Raw genomic sequence first — 16,946 nt, 5'->3', positions numbered from 1 at the left:
CTTCTTTACTTAGTGTGCACACATATACCCATGCTGTAACCCGTGTGTGGGGGTCAGTGGATAACTTGCAGGAGTCAATTCCCTCCTTCTGCCACCTGGGTCCCTGGGATTAAGTGTAAGTGTGGCAGTGGGCATCTTTACTGGCTGAGTCTTCTTGCCAGTCCCCACTCCGCCCCCCCCCCGCCACCCCCTTGTTCCCCTGGGTTCTCCAGGCTGACCTTGAAGTCACTCTGTAGCCTGGGTAAGCCTTGCTCTTCTGATTTTCCTGCCCAAACCCCAGTGGCTGGGTTGACAGCCCTGCACCATCAGTCTCGCTCCCTTGTTTTTGAGCGCTTGTCTTTTGATCACCAGGCTTGACACTAAATGACTTTCAACTCTTTGCAAACAAGTTCAAAGGACAAAGATTTGCTGGATGGTGAATCTTGAAGAGAATGTGAAATCCCAGAAATGCCTGGCACATGGTAGTGCTCATCAAACATGCCTAAGGATCAAAAAGCTGTTGTTACACAAGAATCCCAGAATGTTTGGAGAACGGGGGAAGCCGTGGGATAACACTGCACTCCGTGTGTGAATCGAACAGTCCATGCAATCGCCTTTGGGAAAATCCTACAAGCTCAGCACTCCAGAGGCCAGGTGGGCAGCTTCAGGGAGAAGCTGAGCTGGACTTTGGACTGGGAGAGTGGTGGGGATTCCAATAGCTATTGCTATTTTATAGTCACCCCCACATTAATCAACAGCCACCTACTCATTCTTAGCCAGGAAACAAAACCTTGCATATATTCATGCCCTCAGCCTTACAGCAAGAGAGACTTCCCGGTGGAATCCCACTCTCCCTCACCTGTGTCCAGGTCTCCTTCTCTAATGCCTGTTCTGGACTTCACTTCCATGACTTACCTTTGCAATTGGAGCTCACCCAACCACTGGGACGCTGCATACCACTGCCTAGGATTCTGGGTCCCTGTGCTCTTCTCCTCTAGCCTTTATTTGCTTCCTCCATCCTGGAACTGTTGTCCATGCATCCCTGCTACCCCCTCTGACTCCTCCTTTCTATTCTGGGTACCCCTCCCCACCCCAGTCTTTACAGTTTTCTCTCAGTTTCTTCCCAATTGTTTGTGCAAGTCCTGTACTATCGGCCTAGTGTTTCTAGAATTCAACACTTCACCATCTCCTCTGAATATTCGTGGTCCAAGGTCCCCATCATGTGGCAGATGGGTGGCTGATCCACTCCAGCCATGCCCTCTGCAGCTAACATCTTCCAAAGTGCAGGAGTGTAAACATGGCCATGTTTCCACTCTGTCTAAAACCTGCTGCCCCCATCCCCTTAGATACAGTGTGAACCGTGTATCACGGAGTGCTAATGATCCTTCTGGTTCTCAGGCCATCCCTAGCTCCTCTTCCCTTGTATTGAGCACTGCGGTTCTCTGGGTCTTGGGTTGGACTTATTCTAAGTCTACTTCCAATCCAGCCTCCCACCCATGCTTCCTGCGCCATTTCTTCAGGCATGACTTTAGAAGTGGCATTCTGTTAGCCTCCTTGACTATTCTTGGACTTCTGGGTTCTTTTTCTGCCTTCAAGTGGCCCACTGTGCTGGTTAGGTTTTAGTTTTGGTTTGGCTGCCAACTTGACACAGCTAGAATCATCTGGGAAGGGGAACCTCAATTGAGAAGATGCCTCCATCAGACTGGCCTGTAGGTAAGTCTGTGGGCATTTTCTTGATTAACAATTGATGGGGAGGGCCACCCCTAGGTGGCATTTTAAGAAAGCGAGCTCAGCAAGTCAATGAGAACAGGCCAACACAGTGTTCCTCTTTGGTCTCTGCTTCAGTTCCTGCCTTGACCTCCCTGAATGATGAACTGTGACATGAACATGTAAGACAAGTAACCCTTTCCTGCCCAGGGCGCTTTTTGGTCAGTGTTCTATCACCGCAACAGCAACGCAGACACGAAACCCGGGTAAGCTCCAATGAAAGGATCCCTACGTCAGTGGCTCCCTATTAGTCCCCATCAGTCCTGGTGCTTAGCATCCAGGAGACAGCTGCTGGGGTGGTGTTAGTCATCCACTAATAGGATAGAAAGGGGTCTCGGCCCTGGTCAACACTAACTCTTATTATTTTAATGAGAAACTGGAGTTCTAGAAGAGCAATCAATTCCTTCTAAGTCCCCCATGAGGCAGGAGAGGTCAAATCCAAAATTGTTCTCTCCAAACTTACCCCTCCACCCCCCCTGCTGCTCCCCTCACTGCCAGTCAGCCAGTCCCAGCGCTTCTGTCTGCCCCACTTGGGTGTGTCCAGTTGCAGGCCTCCAGGCTCAAGCCCCCCTCACCAGCAGCACTGAAAGTGTGATATAGAAACAACCTTTATGACCCGTTCAAGTACTGCCTCTTTTCCTACCTCCTAGACAGGTACAGGTGAGGACACTTGAAGCCCCTCAAAGGGCTGCAAACAGGTAGCACAGAGTCCCAGGACCGACAGTGATAATGCTGGGCCCACAGAAACAGCCACGAAGCAGCCTGCCCTCTCTACCTCTCCTAGTCCTCACTTCTTCCTGTCAAACTCCTGAGCGCGCCAGCGTTCACACACACACAGACACAGGTACGCCCCGCACAGGCAACCAGGGTAGTTGTTTGGCATCTGGGCATATTACATATTGGTTGGGAAGACCAGCTAGTTAAGCTTAACTTCCCTGGGATGACAGGGAGGGTCTTTTCCTGTGGATGGAGATGGCAGTAAGTGGACCAGTCAGGCTTCCCACCCCTGGTTCAGTTAACAGTCCCGGAACTTCAGATTTGAACTTTAATGAACTTCAAGTACATAAATAACTGTTCTTTCCCTTTAGGTAGAAAGAAATATCCTGCTCAGTCTCCCCCTGGTCCAGTTGATCCCCCCCAAACTCCCGATTTCCAATGCATGGAAATCTCTGCATGTTCACTGTCACGGCTGTCAAGAGCTAAGTATGCTTTTCGGATTTCTCAACTTTATGGAAAGGACAATGGAATGTCTCCTGGTACTTCAGCAGAAACCTAAGTGGAAAGCCCACGAAGTCTCCAGGAATGAGTCTCCCAAATCTGTTAGGAAAGGAAGGATGAGGGTCTGAACTTCGCTTAGAAGAAGATTGGAGGTGGCACAACCTCAGAGGAATTGGGCCAAACTGGAGCTGAAAGGTTCGAGGTCGAGGTTGGGAGGGTCACTTCGCCATGGATACGCTGGTGCCTCACAAGATGGGTCTTGCGGCTGAAACTCTTGGCGCACTGCGGGCAGGAGAAGGGGCGGGAGCCGGTATGGATTGCCTGGTGGCGGACCAGGTTGGTTTTGGAGCTGAAGCAGCGGGCGCAGACAGCACAAGCGTGGGGGCGACTGCCTGTGTGCACTGCTTGGTGGCGACCTAGGTGAGATTTGCGACTGAAGCGGCGGCCACACTGCGCACAGGCAAAAGGTCTGGCTCCACTGTGGGCCCGGGAGTGGGCGACCAGATTGGGCCGCGAGCCGAAGCGGCGGCCACACTGCGCACAAGCGAAGGGCCTTTCCCCGGTGTGTACACGCCGGTGGCGGGCTAGGTGCTGCCCGTGAGCAAAGCCGCGCCCACAGTCAGGGCAGAAGAAGGAGCGCTCACCGGGGGTGGTGTGCTGGGGTGTCGCAGGCCCCGAACCTGGGCCACAGTCAGGAGCGTGGGGAGCGCAGGCTGAGGGTTCTGTGGCGGAGGAGTCTACGGTGGCGCCCAGTGCACATTCATCGCACCCAAAAGGGCGACCCTCGGTGAGATGCAAACTCTGGTGCGTAGCGAGGTTCTTTTTCCAGCCAAAGCTCAAGCCACAGTGGGAACAAGCGAAAGGCTTAGGCCCAGGAGGGGACGAGGAGGGTGAATGGGGCGAGGCAGGAGCGTCGGTAGAGGACCGGGTGCGGCTAGCAGCGTCGTGCACCCTCTGGTGCCGCACCAGGTGTTGCTTATGTGTGAAGCTGCGTGTGCACTGGGTGCATTGGTAGGGCCTCTCGCCGGTATGGATGCGCTGGTGGCGGATCAGGTGTGTCTTCTTGCGGAAACGCTTCTCACATTCGGTACAGGGAAAGGGCCGCTCTCCGGTGTGGGTCTTCTGGTGAGAACCTAGGTGGATCTTCTGGCTGAAGCGTTTGCCACACTCAGCGCATGGGTAGGGCCGCTCGCCGGTGTGTGTGCGGAGATGGCGGGTCAGGTGTGCCTTCTTGCTGAAACGCTTATCGCACTCAGAACAAGGGAAGGGACGTTCACCGCGGTGGCTGCGTTGGTGCAGCAGCATATGGGCGCGCTGCGTGAAACTGCGGCCACAGTCCGGGCAGGCACAGGGACCCTCGCCCCTGTGCAACCTCTGATGCAGCCGCAGAGTTAGCTGATCCCGGAAACGCCGCTCACATTCCTCGCAGCCATAAGGCTTCTCAGGGATCGGAGCCCACCCTGACAGCGCGAGCCCACCTAGAGATCCCGGAGTCCCCGGCTCCAGTTTGTATGCAACAGTCAGGTGACCCAAGTCAGGAGCAGGAAAAGGACTGGGAAGGAAGGAGAGATGCTGGGGCCATTCCACCTCCTCCTCTGCCTCCTGATCCTCATCTTCAACCTTCACCTTCCGAATCATCCATTCCTCCCCTGAGAAATCATTAAAAAAATTGTTGGAAAAACCATCCACGGGCACATTCATTTCCCAGTAGGCTCTTCACATTCACTTCCCTGCAGTCTGGCTCCTCTATGTACCCCACACAAAGTTCCTGGGAATCAGTAAACCCCAAAGTCCTCCTTCTGTTCCCTCTTCAACCAATGCTGCTGGCCAACACTGCCCCTCTTGGGGCCTTTCTCTCAGGCTGGCCAGTTCCCCCACTCAGGAACTTTTCCTTGAATCTTAGTAGACACTTTCCCTTGCTCCACTGGACTGCTGCCCACTTCTGTCCCAATCTTTCTCTGAGCTTCCGTCACCCAGAGGCTGCCCCCATCATCCTGGCTGGCAGGTTTTCTGGAAGTAGTTTCTCATCCCCAGCTCAGCCGCCCTTCTTGAGTGTCCTTCAAACTGGCTATAGTTTGGTAACAACCAAATACCTGCCCTTCAAAGGCCTCCTCCCCAGCTAACTTTAACCTTAGGAGGTAGGATGGCCAAGGAACCTGGGTACCTCCCCCTTAGCTTCCTCCCTAAGCACCAGGCACCCTAACACACACACACACACACACACACACACACACACACACACACACACACACACACACACACTTCTGCCTTCTCAAATGCTCCCTGTGCTGCTCCGTTCCCTTTGGCACCCACTATTCAGCTCCCTTCCTCCTGATCTACTGGACTGGGAAGTCCCATTATGAAAGTGGCTGGAGCTTACAGGAACAAGACACAAGGAAAGGAGGAGGTGACAGACTGGTGTTTGCTGGCTGGGGGAACTGGTCAGTGTTCAGCTACTGGGAGAAGCACGGAGGGAGCTCCAGGCCTCAAGGGGAGCTTCAGCCCAAGGGCAGATTCAAGTTCCTCGGGAACACTGACAAAATGCATCCAGGCGTGCAGAGGAATCCGGTCTCTTCCTTTAAAGTCCCCACCCCCACCAGTCCCAGTGACTCTTGCCTGAGAGCCAGTGAGCCACATGATCTGAGTGCTGTCTGGCCCTGAAAGCCTGTCATAGCCTGAGCCTTGATCATATTACACACAGATTGTGTTCACTCCCGATTTCTAACTCACTGGTTCCGAATCACTGTCTGCTTACCCTCTTATGTCATCTCTCTCTTCTCCACGCCGCTCTGCTGCTCCAGAATCACAACAGCTTCTAGCTGCAGAGCACCCACACACCTACCTTGTCCAGGTGTGAGGTTTTGTCTTTCTATGCTGCTCTCCAATCTGTCACACATCACCTTTCTCCTCCAAGAACGTCTTCCCCTCCCCCACCCACCAGCTGAAATCCTTGCTTCTCTCACAGTAAAAAAAAAGCAATGCTTTGATGCATCCGGCACATAGGGATCCTTTACCATAAATTCCTATAGTAATTCCCATTAATATTAGCTTCTGTTAATTAAAAATTTTGTGGCTATGTATTTGTTCTGCCTCATAGTAACAGCAACCCAGCTACGTCTTAGCTTCTGGATGGGAGACATCTTGAATTCTAATTTTGTGTCCAATAACACAGTGTCTTTATGTGTCTGACAAAAATCAGCTTGGTAACCATTTATTTGAGGCCAACTATGGATGAGGCAGCGTGTATGCAGTGTCATAAAGCTTCATACCAGCCATGAAGTTCCTGTCACCCTGATGATGGGCTAACAAACCCCCCCACCCCCAAGAGCATTCAACAGGTCAGGGCAGAGCAAGGGCGCAACCCACGTCTGTGCAGCTAGATGCCCTGTCTTTTCCTGCTACACTCGACATCTTTCTGCAGCAGGCACTAAATGAATCCTTGTTGGATAAGTGATGCCGCTCAAGCAAGTGGTGAAGAATGGAAGAAGTGATGGGTAGAGCTGTGGAGAGACTGCCTGGGGAATGGAAGAGATGAGTTAATGGCTACAGACTGGGACCTTGGTACCATGAAGATCAGCAGAGGTTTGGCAAGAGGAGCATGCAGCGTAGAGGCAGTGAACAAGCTGATGAATGCCCTGTATCTTTGTGGTGATTAAAATATAAGAGAGCAACAGCGTGTATGAACTGGGGGAGATGATGAGGGAAGCTGGGACTTCTACAAGTCGCTTAAAGTGAGATGTGCTTGTTGGTATCTTCTGCTCCCATTCTGCTATCCCCAGATGTGAAACGCCTTTGGAGCTCTGAAAGTCTACAGAGGAGAGGGGACAGGGCCTGGATGAGCACAGCGATCTCTGAGAGAAGCTCTGGAAACTGCTTGGTCCCTTTTCCCTTTGCCTGATTCTAGAGCACCATGGAGACTCACCTGGGACAGAGCCTGCAGGCTCAGTCTTCCGTGGGGTACAAGCCTGGCTGCCCATGCAAGGAGCTTCAGCTTGTTCTGTGTGGATGCCTTCTTTCTGGCCAGGGGTCTCATGCTCTGGAAGAGAAGAGGATACTCCAAGGACTCCCGAAACATCAGACAGAAGACTTCCTAGTCCATTGGGACTAGGAAGCAAGCCTGAAACCCCCACCCCCATTTTTCTACCCCTGCTAAAGAACCCTATCATATGCCATACCTGCAAAGGCAAATTCCCAGTGGCCAAAGCAGGTACTAAGAGTGGACAAGAGCCACAACCGTGAGGAATTTCTGGACTGTGTGTTTTATGAAGAGGTGAAAGTAAGCAAAGACCTTTGACCCAAGCAGTCAGGCCTCCCATTTCTAAGGTAACACAGGTTAGATCTAGCCCTAGGCATTCCTGTCTCATCCCACCTGCAGCCACCCAGGTTCCCCTCACTTTGCTTTAGCCCTCCTCCAGCCCCTTCTATCTTCTAAGGCAGTTTACAACTTTTACCGTGTTTACATTTCTTGCTGGCTGACTGCTGCCCCCTCTCAGATTAAACTCCATGGAGGGAGGCACCCAGGTCTATTTAGTGCCTAAGGAGTTCCAAATGTCCAAAAAGCTTGTAGAAGAAAGAATATTCTTTCCCAAGACCTCCACTGTCCCCACTTACCTGAGCATGAGTGCTGTGTCCCCTCTTCCCTAGATGACATCTTCCCCTGGGCATTATTGAACCCATTGCTGGACTCACTTTGGGGAGCCATTTCTGGCTGTCCCACTGAGAATCCTGTTATAGGCAGAGGGATGAGTTCAAATGAAGCTTCTGGTATTGAACTGGTATCGATGGGCATTTTCCCAGCTGGCACAGGAAGGAGCATATCTGTTGTCTGCATGGACAAAGGACTGCCCAAGCTCCCCAGCAGCCTGGCCAGTTATTAACTTCAACCCCTTTAATTGAGGCAGGGCGGGGTGGGGGGAGGAGAAAGAAAAATAGAATATTTTAAAATAGAAAAAATTAATTTCCAGTGCTGGGCTGGGGAAATGGCTTGGTGGGTAAAGGTAATTGCCACCAAGCTAATGATCTGCCCTTGGTTTCCAAAGCCTACAGGGCAGGACACAACAAACTCAGAAAACTGTCCTCACCTTCATACGTGTGCACATAATAAAGATAAACACAATAAGTACTTAAATGTAGTAAGTTTTTTTGTTGTTTCTAGCCGCCAGTGCTCTGTGAATTCCATGAATTCAGACAGTCTGGACAGAGACACAAGGTTGCCTCTCCAGACCCCCAAGGGCCCAGGGTTGTAAACTCCTGAGGATTGCATTTACACAACATAAGCCTAGTAACCCCCACCCTCCTGGTTCCTTTGTCCTCACTCACCCAAGGAGTTCAGGGCCTCCAGGGTCTCTCTCGTGGCCACAGGAGTGGCTCTCCTAGGTGATCAGGTCACAGACCCTAAAAAGACAGCTTTGTTCAGAATCTTCCTGTTGGTCTTCGCCTAGGTCTCAGCTATTCCTAAGAGCACCAAAGTGATGTCCCAGGTACAGGTGAGGGACCTCAAGGCAAACTGCATCTGGAGCAGAGACTTCTTAAGATGGGTACCCAATGACATGGAGCCATCTGCAAATGCTGACTGGCTATAGATGCAGCCCCTGACCCCACCTACAGTCAAATCTCTAGAACCCTCCCCAAGGCCACCAGCAGGCACTCATTTGCCTGGGGAAGTACAGGGACCACTAAATTCTCCGGATAGAGGGTAGGAGACCAAGGTGAGGAGTGGGAAACTCCACGTGGAACCTCTAGCCATCACGGCAGGAGCTAGTGAAACAGAAGCTAACCTTAGGGGTGTAGTGTCATTTTAGGGTGACTGGGGGTGGTGTTGAACAGAGTCCTTGCAGAGGTAATAAATGACTCTCACCTCCCTAAACCCCTACCTCAAAGTCACACAACCCTCATAGGACTAACTAGGCTAGGACACCCCCACACCAGGCCAGGACACTCCCCGATTTTTGCACTTCCCTGCTCCTCCTCCAACCGGTTCTCTGCCCCTCCTTCAGCAGACTCCCCTCCCCCCTCTCTGGCAGCCTTCCTTCTGCCCCTCCCCTCTCCCTCAGCCTTCCGCCCTCTCTCCCCACCAAATCTGGCAGGCTTTTGGGGCTCCTCCTACTGCCCCGCCCCCTTGGCTCCTCCCCTGCGCGCACCCGCCGGGTCAACCCCTTGGGGCCCCCTTGGAATAGGCCCTCAGCAGCTACCGCCTTCCTTGACCCTCCCCAGCACTCTTGGGCAGCGCTCCCCTCCCCCTTCCTCCTATGCCCGCCCGCCTAGTTCTCGGTGCACCACCCCCTTCCCGGGCTGCACACTCTCTCCCTTCCTTCCCCCTCCTCTTTTCCTTCCTCCCCCAACTCCCGCCCTCCCCGTCTCAGCTGCTCTCCCCCACTCGCTTGCCCCTCCCCTCTCCTCCCCCACTCGGGTTTCTTTTCCTTCTTTCCTCCCCTCGGTTTCCCCCCCTCCCCCACAACCATCCTCCCCTCTGCTTCCCTCCCTCCTGCAGCTCTCCTTCCCCTCAGCGGCCCCCGCCTCCCTTCCCCCTTTGCCAACCCTGCTAGCTCCGGCTCCGCTTCCCTCCCCTCCCCGTCCCCAGCCTTGTTCTTCCCCTCCCCCTCCCGGTCTGCTCCCTAGCTCCCAGTCTCACGCCCCCCACCCCAGGGGAATCCAAGCTAACCTCACGGTTTCTGGACCTACACCCTGGCTCTGCCCCTCCCCATCCCTCTTTCTTCCCAACACACCCCCCTCTCGCTGGCCCCGGTGCCCATTTCTGCTCCCTACTGACTTCTCACCCTCTCCAGAGTTTTCCTCCTGACCAGACTCCCCCACCCAATCCCAGTTCCCGTTAGATCTCCGGGAGTCACTCCGGGTCCCAGCCCTCTGCCCTGCACTAGGCTCACCTGTCAGCGTCCTTGGCTCCCGAGCGGTCCCATCCCCTGCGCCCTTTTCCTGCTCCTCCGCGCTGGACCCCTCCTACACTCTATCCCTAGGAATCCTACTCCTTCTCGGGATCCTCCACGCAGGCCCCTCCCTCCCCCTTCCCACCTGCTCCCACGGGGCCGCTCCCACAGTCCTTGCCCTCCCCTCCAGTTCCCTAGTCTCTCCCTCACTCCTGGACCCTCTTTCCTCTGACCCCCGCCCTTCTCCCCTCCAGTTCCCTAGTCTCTCCCTCACTCCTGGACCCTCTTTCCTCTGACCCCCGCCCTTCCCCCACACTCTCGCCTGCGCGCCCCTTCCCTCAGGGCTGTCACCTGCCGCGAGCCGGCTGCGTCTGCCAAGCTCCTTTCGGTGGCTGGCGGAGACGCCTGCCCGGGAGCCTCCCGTGTCCTTACCTGGCGGGCTCCTGTGGCTCTGTGCCGTGGCCCGTTTCGGGGACCCAGGCGCTCGGGCCTCCGGTCCCGGGCGGCCGTATGCACAATGGCGCCCGCTGCCTGCAGCTTGGGTGCGGGCTGCCCGAAAGACTCTGGGACTGACAGCCCTGAAACTTCGCGGGGAGGGGAAGGAAAGACGCGGAGGGAGAGGGTGTGGGGCAGCGTTGTGGGTGATGGGGGAGGAACCTAGGAAGCAGGAGCTCTGCCCCGGGCTACCAGGCTAAAGAAGTAGGGGCCAGGGGTCTTCAGGAGACCCTTCTCGGAAGGGTGCCGCTAACAGGCTCAAGTGCAGGTGACGGTTTGTAGGCAAGATGCCCGGAGGGGAGAGATGGAAAGCGGGAGCTTAGGACCGGGGAAGGAAAGAGGGGAGAGAAGAAGAGGAGGGTACGGAGGAAGGGCACTCAGGCTAGGAGGGAGGGTGCTCTCAGCCTAGGAGGGAGGAGCTGGGGAAAGGTGGAGCGCCGAACGGAGTGCTGGTGGTGAAGAGTTGGGGGAAGCTGGGAGAGGAGGGGGCCTTCTTGGGGAGGAGAGTAGAGTATGCACTGCTGTCTTCAAAATCGACAGTGCCAGCCGAGTATGTGGTATAGCCGCGGTCCCACGGGAGACTGTCTGACCAGCCGAGACTGGAGAGTCGGTTAGGGAAACTCCACCAGGATCCACCCTGACGGGAGAACGGGATCCGAGATGGGGGCTGAGGACTAGGGACCAGGCTGAGAGCGAAGGATAACAAAGTACAAAATGGGGAGAAGTTGAGCCGAGTCCTCGACAGATTGCTGGGCAGGCTGCAGTGGGTGAGGATGGGCGGGGCGGGTGGGGCAGGGGAGGGGTCCAAGGGCAGAAAATCTTAGGTTTGACTCCCTCTCCCCAGACCTCTAACACTTTCCGTCTTTGCTCATGGGTGCATGTACTCTTGGGCCTTACCCACCCACCTCTACTCCTGAGATCACCTCTCTCCCTTCCTGAAACTAAAATTCAAGAGGCTATTTCATGCCCCGTGATCTTTCTGCAAATTCCCATGGGCTCCCACTTCCGCCTGCCTGCCCAAGTTATGTTTCTCCCTAGTCCAAGCTTCCCTTGTCAGCCAAGTTGCAGAACAGAGCTGGGAGAGAATCTGCGAAGAGGAGGCCAATGAATGGCCCTTGTGGACAGGACAAAGTCCCCTGCTATGGCACCCTGTCACAAGGATTGGTGACACCTGTGGAATCAGGACACAGCCAGCGACCCAAGGCTGGCCTTAACAGGAATGAAGCAGGGCTGTCCTCGCCTTTTGCAGCTGGTTAGAGTGAGGAGGTCTGGAGCAATGGAGACAGGAAGGATTGGGAGGTCCTGGGACTCAAGATGCGAAAGGCTTTTCTAATACCTGGATGCTCACTGACTGCAGGTTGCTTGGGAGCAGAGTGTGTGTCCCTCTGTGTGTGCAAGAATGGGCTCTGGGAACTGCAGTCCATGTGTTTAGGATAGGAAGGAGCAGTGGCCAGATGACAGTGCGACAGAAGTTAGAGGGACATTGTGCCCATGCAGACCCCGACACTTTCCCAGGACTCAGCTCAGCTCCCAGGCACCAACACTAGCTATCTGGAAGCAACAGGAGACTGGCTGTACTGGGGCATCTTTTGGTTCCGGACCCAATGGTAAACCCAGAAGAAGGAATACCCAGACTAGCTGTGATGTACCAGGTGGGGTGACCATGCAGGATAACCAGTGGGACCTCATTTCATTATGAAAGGAAAGGGTTCAGAGTTTCAGATCCAGCTGCACTCCAGCCCCAGTGGCCTTGGAGATCTTCTGGTAACCAGGATGTAACCAGGATTTGCCTGTGGAGCCTGCAGCTGCCTCCTCTGAACCGAACCGGACACTGGGATTATTCCGTCCGGCTCAACTCAGCTCCAATCTGAGGCAGGGGAGCAGGCTCCCAGTCCTATTCCACCCCTCTCCCCTCCCCATCTTCCTAGATCCTTCAGTCTTCTGACTGCCTTGGGACCCTCAGAAACCCCTCAGGTGACCAAATAGTCCCAACCACCTTGTACAAACATCCTAAAAAGAAAACCTGACCCCACTGAGGAAAAGGTTTACTTTGTCAGGTTGTCTCCACATACTTGGGTGCTCCAGCCATTCTGTTCTCTCTTCCTGTGCACCTGGCCTGAGAGGGACAGGGAAAGGGAAGAGCACAGAGAACACCATTACAAAGGCAGTGGTTTATTTTGTGTGTTTTGTCTCTATATATGTATGTTTGTTGCATGTGTATCTGTTACTGCTAAGGTCAGGAGAGGCATTGGATTCCCTGGAACTGGAGCTATGCGTGGTTGTGAGAGTTGGGAACCAAACGCTGGTCCTCTGCAAGAATAACAAGTGCTCTGAACCACCGAGTCACTACTCCAGCCCTGCCTGCAGTTTTTGAAGGCTGGGAAGACCCTCCCTCAGAAAAAAAATCTTCACACCTGTAAGTTCAAAGAGCTTATCGTTCCATCACTGTACCCCTGGGAAGTCCCTGCAGTTTTTATTGGTAAGGAAGCAGACGCCCAGAAAGGAAACATGTTTGACCACACTTGTACATTCATTTGTGGTAGTGCTTGAAAGAGTAGAAAACAAGGGGCTCAAAATGTCTGGCTGTGGTTCTCTCTCTCTCTCTCTCTCTCTCTCTCTCTCTCTCTCTCTCTCTCTCTCTCTCTCTCTCACACACACACACACACACACACACACACACACACACACACACACACAGGAAGGGTTGTTATGGGGCCTGTTTCCAGGGAGAGTTGGCATCTGAAGGGACGCTGTAGGTAGATCCAATCTGGTTCTGGGCAGCTGGTACCCAGTGGCAAGAAGCTGGAATCAAATCTCCCTTTATGAAGAGTCCTGGACAGACTGACCTTCAGGTTGCATCAAACCTCGGTGTGGGGCTAGGGACCAGTGCTATCCTCTCCGGTGTCCTGCAGCCCCACTGCCTAAGTCCGAGCCTCAGGTCCTCCCAAAGGTGACCTGGGGTGGGACGCCATGCTGCTCCCTGCCCTTCTCTTCGGGATGCTATGGGCTCTGAGTAATGGGTAAGCAGCTCCTGGGGCTCCCCTGATAAGATTCCCCCACCCCCGGCCATGCCTAGGTACCTTCCAGGATGCCAGGCTCTTCTTTCAGCACTTCATCCCACCTTAGCCCCCCCTTGCTTCAAGTACTTCTCCCAGCAGTCCTTGGGGGTTTGGATCCGTGATACAGAGCTTCTTGGGATAGAGGGGACAATGCTGGTAGTTGTGCACCCCTATCCCTGGACAGGCGGTGGTGTGAGCAGACAGAGACCATTCATGTGGAAGAGGAAGTAACTCCTCGTCAGGAAGACTTGGTACCCTGCACCAGTTTGTACCATTATATCCGCCTAGGCTGGCGTCTGGACCTGCCCTGGAGTGGCCATGTGGGGCTTACCAGGCCCCCAACACTTGGGCTCTGTGCTATCTACAAGTGAGTGAGGGTCAGAACCTGGGCTGTCTGCCGGGCTGGAAAGGAAAAAGTGACGGCAGGATGTCCTGAGAGTGGGGGAGTACCTGTGAGGAACTGGTGTGGCAGGCATTTGGGAAACTGGGTTCTAGGAAGGGTGGAGAGAGATGGTATGGGTGGATGAGAGGGCCCCATGGTGGGCACTGTATGGCAAGGGGAGGTGAGACACTTATTCCTTCTGCCCCAGGCTGTTTCCCAGCATTCATTCTTGCTTTACACTTGAAGAAAATAAGGTCAGGAGGTGAGAATTACTTGATAGGACCCCTCAGGGTAGTTGACCAGACCTAAGGTCTTAGGTCTTGCCTTGTGGTAGGACCTGGCTAAATATTAACACCTTTCCCTGCTTCCCTCTGTATGGTGGGGGTAGACCCCCAGAAACCCGGCCTGCAACTTGGAACCGGACAGTGAGGGCTTGCTGTCCAGGATGGGGTGGTCCTCACTGTACTGATGGTAAGTACCAGAAATGAATGGGTGAATAGTACCCTCTGGGGTAGTTGTTGTGAAGGCGAGCCCATCTGTGATACAGCAGAGGTGACAGACTGCCTGAGGACACAGCAGGTCTGGTGGGGCCCTCCAGGTCATCCATATGACAGGCTGGGTGTGCCCTATTCTCTACCACAGCCCTTGCTGAAGCCAGCCCTAAAGACCTCTGCTTTGTCACACGGCAGTGCCAACCTCTAGCGGGCTCAGCTAATTCCTCCTCAGCAGGAAGCCTGGAAGAATGCTGTGCCCAACCCTGGGGACACAGCTGGTGGGACAGCAGCTCCCAGATGTGCCTCAGCTGTTCTGGTCAGCACCACCCAGGTGGGTCTGTAGCTTCCAATCTTGGAGACAGGCATATCCAGACTGTCACCCTTAAGAGTTCTGGGCTGTTCCACCAAACCCTGGCTACTCCTGTGGTCCCTCCAGAGGGACCATACCTGGCTGTCATACCTCCTGGTATGCCTGGAACTGTGCCCTCACCTCCGTCCTGCATTGAGACTCACAAATGATGTATGTTGTTTAGGCAATGCTTCCGCTGAAGCCCCCCTGCAGCCCCTGACAGCAGCTGTAGCCCAGCTCTGGAGCCAGCGACAGCGTCTCTCGGCCATCTGTTCCACCTGGTCCGGCTTCCACTACCAAACCTTTGACGGGCATCACTACCACTTCCTGGGCCAATGTACCTACTTGCTAGCTGGTGCTGTGGACTCCACCTGGGCTGTGCACCTCCGGCCTAGGGTCCACTGTCCCCAGCCTAGGCCCTGCTGGCTGGTGAGAAGGGAGAGAGATGACCCCAGGGAACGTCTGGTCATGGTGGGGAGAGGAGTCACACATCTGATCCATGGCTCACTCTCAGGTCCGAGTGATGATGGGTTCTGAGGAGGTGTTGATCCAAGATGGGGAGGTCTCTGTGAAGGGGCAGCCAGTGCCTGACGGGGAGCCTCGACTTCTTCATGGTGAGGGCTCCTTCCCTCTTCTGGGGTACTCTGCCCACTCCTTAGGGCAGGCTGTCAGGCTGGGGCAGAGCTGCTGTGACCCCTGAGTACTGTTGGAAAACTTGAAAATTAAGGGTCAGGAAGGCATAAGCCTGGCTCACTCATTCCTGTCTGCCTTCAGCTATGACTTGGGCAAATCACTCTGTTTAACTGTCTTGAGACTCAGATCCCCCACCTGCCTCGTGAGAGTATCATCATGGCTGAGATAGGAGGTTGGGTGAAGTATGCATGTGTCTGTATGATATGGGTGGGTGGGCAGAGTGTATGTATAATGTGCATGTTTTGTCTGTGTAGAAGTGTGGTATGTGTGTATGTGAGGTTTGTGGTATATGTTGTGTGTTGTGGTGCATGAACTATGTACAAGGTATGTGTATTGTCTGTGTATATGTACAGTGAATGGAATGTGTGTATAGTACATGTGTGGTGTGGATATAGTGTGTGTGTTATAATTTACTCTCTTAAGACAGCAGCCCCAGCAGAAAAACCACAGTGCAGAGCTTCTAAATTTGTGTGAATTCTTTTCCTAGTCAGCTAAGGCCCTGCTGTGATGAGATGGGAGTGTGGCCCTTATAACTGAATGACCCTGTCCTATTCCCAGGGATGAGCCTGCAGTGGCAGGGAGACTGGCTGGTGCTCTCTGGGGGCCTGGGGGTTGTTGTGAGACTGGACAGGTCCAGTTCCATCTCCATTTCCGTGGACCACGAGTTCTGGGGACGAACACAGGGCCTCTGTGGGCTTTACAATGGCCGGCCAGAGGGTATGTAAGGTGTGGCTTGGTATGGCTAGTGGACGGGTCGGGAGAGTACACAAAGGATGTGTACTCTAGCACTGGCCTCAAACTTCCTCAGATGACTTTGTGGAGCCAGAAGGGGGACTGGCTATGCTAGCTGCTACCTTTGGGAATTCATGGAGGCTCCCTGGCTATGAGGTGAGACTGCTTCCCGCCTGCCCACTATTTCCCTGGGGTCCTCAGGAAGTGCACACAGGTTCCAGGACCCATAGGGAGCCTGGCAATTGCTGTGTGATAACCACCCTGGGGGCCTCCCTGATGTGGCCACTGACCAGTCTGTCTGGGCTGAGTGACCCTGGCTCCTCTTTCTCTGGGCTGGGCTTGTCACTTTGCCACCTCTGCAGCCCAGAAGGAGGCCTGGTGGGCAGGCCGGTGGAGGTAACTGTGAGGGCTGCAATCACCTTCCTGTTTTCCTGACTAATATCTCTCATCGCTGCTTCCTGGCCTGGTCTGTCCTCAGCCCGAGTGTCTGGATGCAGTGGAGGTGGCCCAAGGCTGTGAGGGCATCCTGCAAGGTACACATACAGGCTTGGAAACGGGCAAGCTTCAAGCTCAAGCCCAGGATATATGCCACCAATTGCTGGAGGGTCCGTTCTGGCAATGCCATGTCCAGGTATGGGTGGGACGGAGGTGGTGACCAGCTCTGGAGGGGAGGGTTCTGTAGGCACTGATGGATGATAGAGAGGTGCCAGCTGGATGATCTGGTCCTGCCATCACTTGCATTGGGTCATCAGTCAGGCACTCCTTTGTCTTTGGTTTTACCTCTGAGAACAAGATGGCTGTTCTTGTCACTGTTGAGGCCCCTTCCAGCACTTACCATGTTTGGTTTCAAGTTGGGATGTAAAGGAAGAGGGGGCAGGAGATGTTGGCTAGGAA

General features: G+C 54.3%; 2 protein-coding genes across 6 annotated transcripts in view; one reads left to right on the top strand and one right to left on the bottom strand.

Moving 5' to 3' along the window:
* Positions 1-2,777: 2,777 nt before the first annotated feature.
* Znf467 (zinc finger protein 467) lies at positions 2,778-10,697 on the bottom strand. Of its 5 annotated transcripts, none has more exons than XM_026789421.1 (5): positions 10,281-10,697; positions 8,284-8,358; positions 7,576-7,850; positions 6,887-7,000; positions 2,778-4,613 (listed from the first exon to the last, which is right to left on the bottom strand). In XM_026789421.1, exons 3-5 carry the CDS (start codon positions 7,793-7,795, stop codon positions 3,100-3,102), a joined length of 1,848 nt encoding a protein of 615 aa, XP_026645222.1. In that variant the 5' UTR covers positions 7,796-7,850; positions 8,284-8,358; positions 10,281-10,697; the 3' UTR covers positions 2,778-3,099. The 5 variants fall into 5 exon arrangements, with proteins under 5 accessions (XP_026645222.1, XP_026645225.1, XP_026645226.1 ...); XM_026789424.1 differs by having other exon boundaries at positions 7,576-7,761; XM_026789425.1 differs by having other exon boundaries at positions 7,576-7,689.
* Positions 10,698-13,171: 2,474 nt separating this feature from the next.
* The window catches only part of Sspo (SCO-spondin), a 53,901-nt gene continuing 50,126 nt past the window's right edge, over positions 13,172-16,946 (top strand). Inside the window, exons 1-9 of the mRNA XM_026789410.1 lie at positions 13,172-13,363; positions 13,587-13,769; positions 14,173-14,255; positions 14,427-14,609; positions 14,812-15,056; positions 15,142-15,241; positions 15,879-16,037; positions 16,129-16,208; positions 16,531-16,683. Coding sequence (XP_026645211.1) covers positions 13,314-13,363; positions 13,587-13,769; positions 14,173-14,255; positions 14,427-14,609; positions 14,812-15,056; positions 15,142-15,241; positions 15,879-16,037; positions 16,129-16,208; positions 16,531-16,683 — 1,236 coding nt within the window. The 5' untranslated portion in view covers positions 13,172-13,313. The remainder of the gene's footprint in view (positions 13,364-13,586; positions 13,770-14,172; positions 14,256-14,426; positions 14,610-14,811; positions 15,057-15,141; positions 15,242-15,878; positions 16,038-16,128; positions 16,209-16,530; positions 16,684-16,946) is intronic.

This window comes from Microtus ochrogaster, unplaced genomic scaffold (assembly GCF_000317375.1).
Source record: "Microtus ochrogaster isolate Prairie Vole_2 unplaced genomic scaffold, MicOch1.0 UNK18, whole genome shotgun sequence".
Taxonomy (NCBI): Eukaryota; Metazoa; Chordata; class Mammalia; order Rodentia; family Cricetidae; genus Microtus; species Microtus ochrogaster.
This window is presented reverse-complemented; position numbering and strand designations above follow the sequence as displayed.

Bases quoted from the DNA above. Each gene is read 5' to 3' on its own strand.
- Znf467 (XM_026789421.1), bottom strand. From the start codon at position 7,795: ATGCAGACAACAGATATGCTCCTTCCTGTGCCAGCTGGGAAAATGCCC. The intron at 7,001-7,575 runs GTAAGTGGGGAC...CTTCTCTTCCAG, and splicing joins GACACAGCACTCATGCTCAG to AGCATGAGACCCCTGGCCAG. The intron at 4,614-6,886 runs GTGAGTCTCCAT...ATGATTTCTCAG, and splicing joins GCCTGCAGGCTCTGTCCCAG to GGGAGGAATGGATGATTCGG.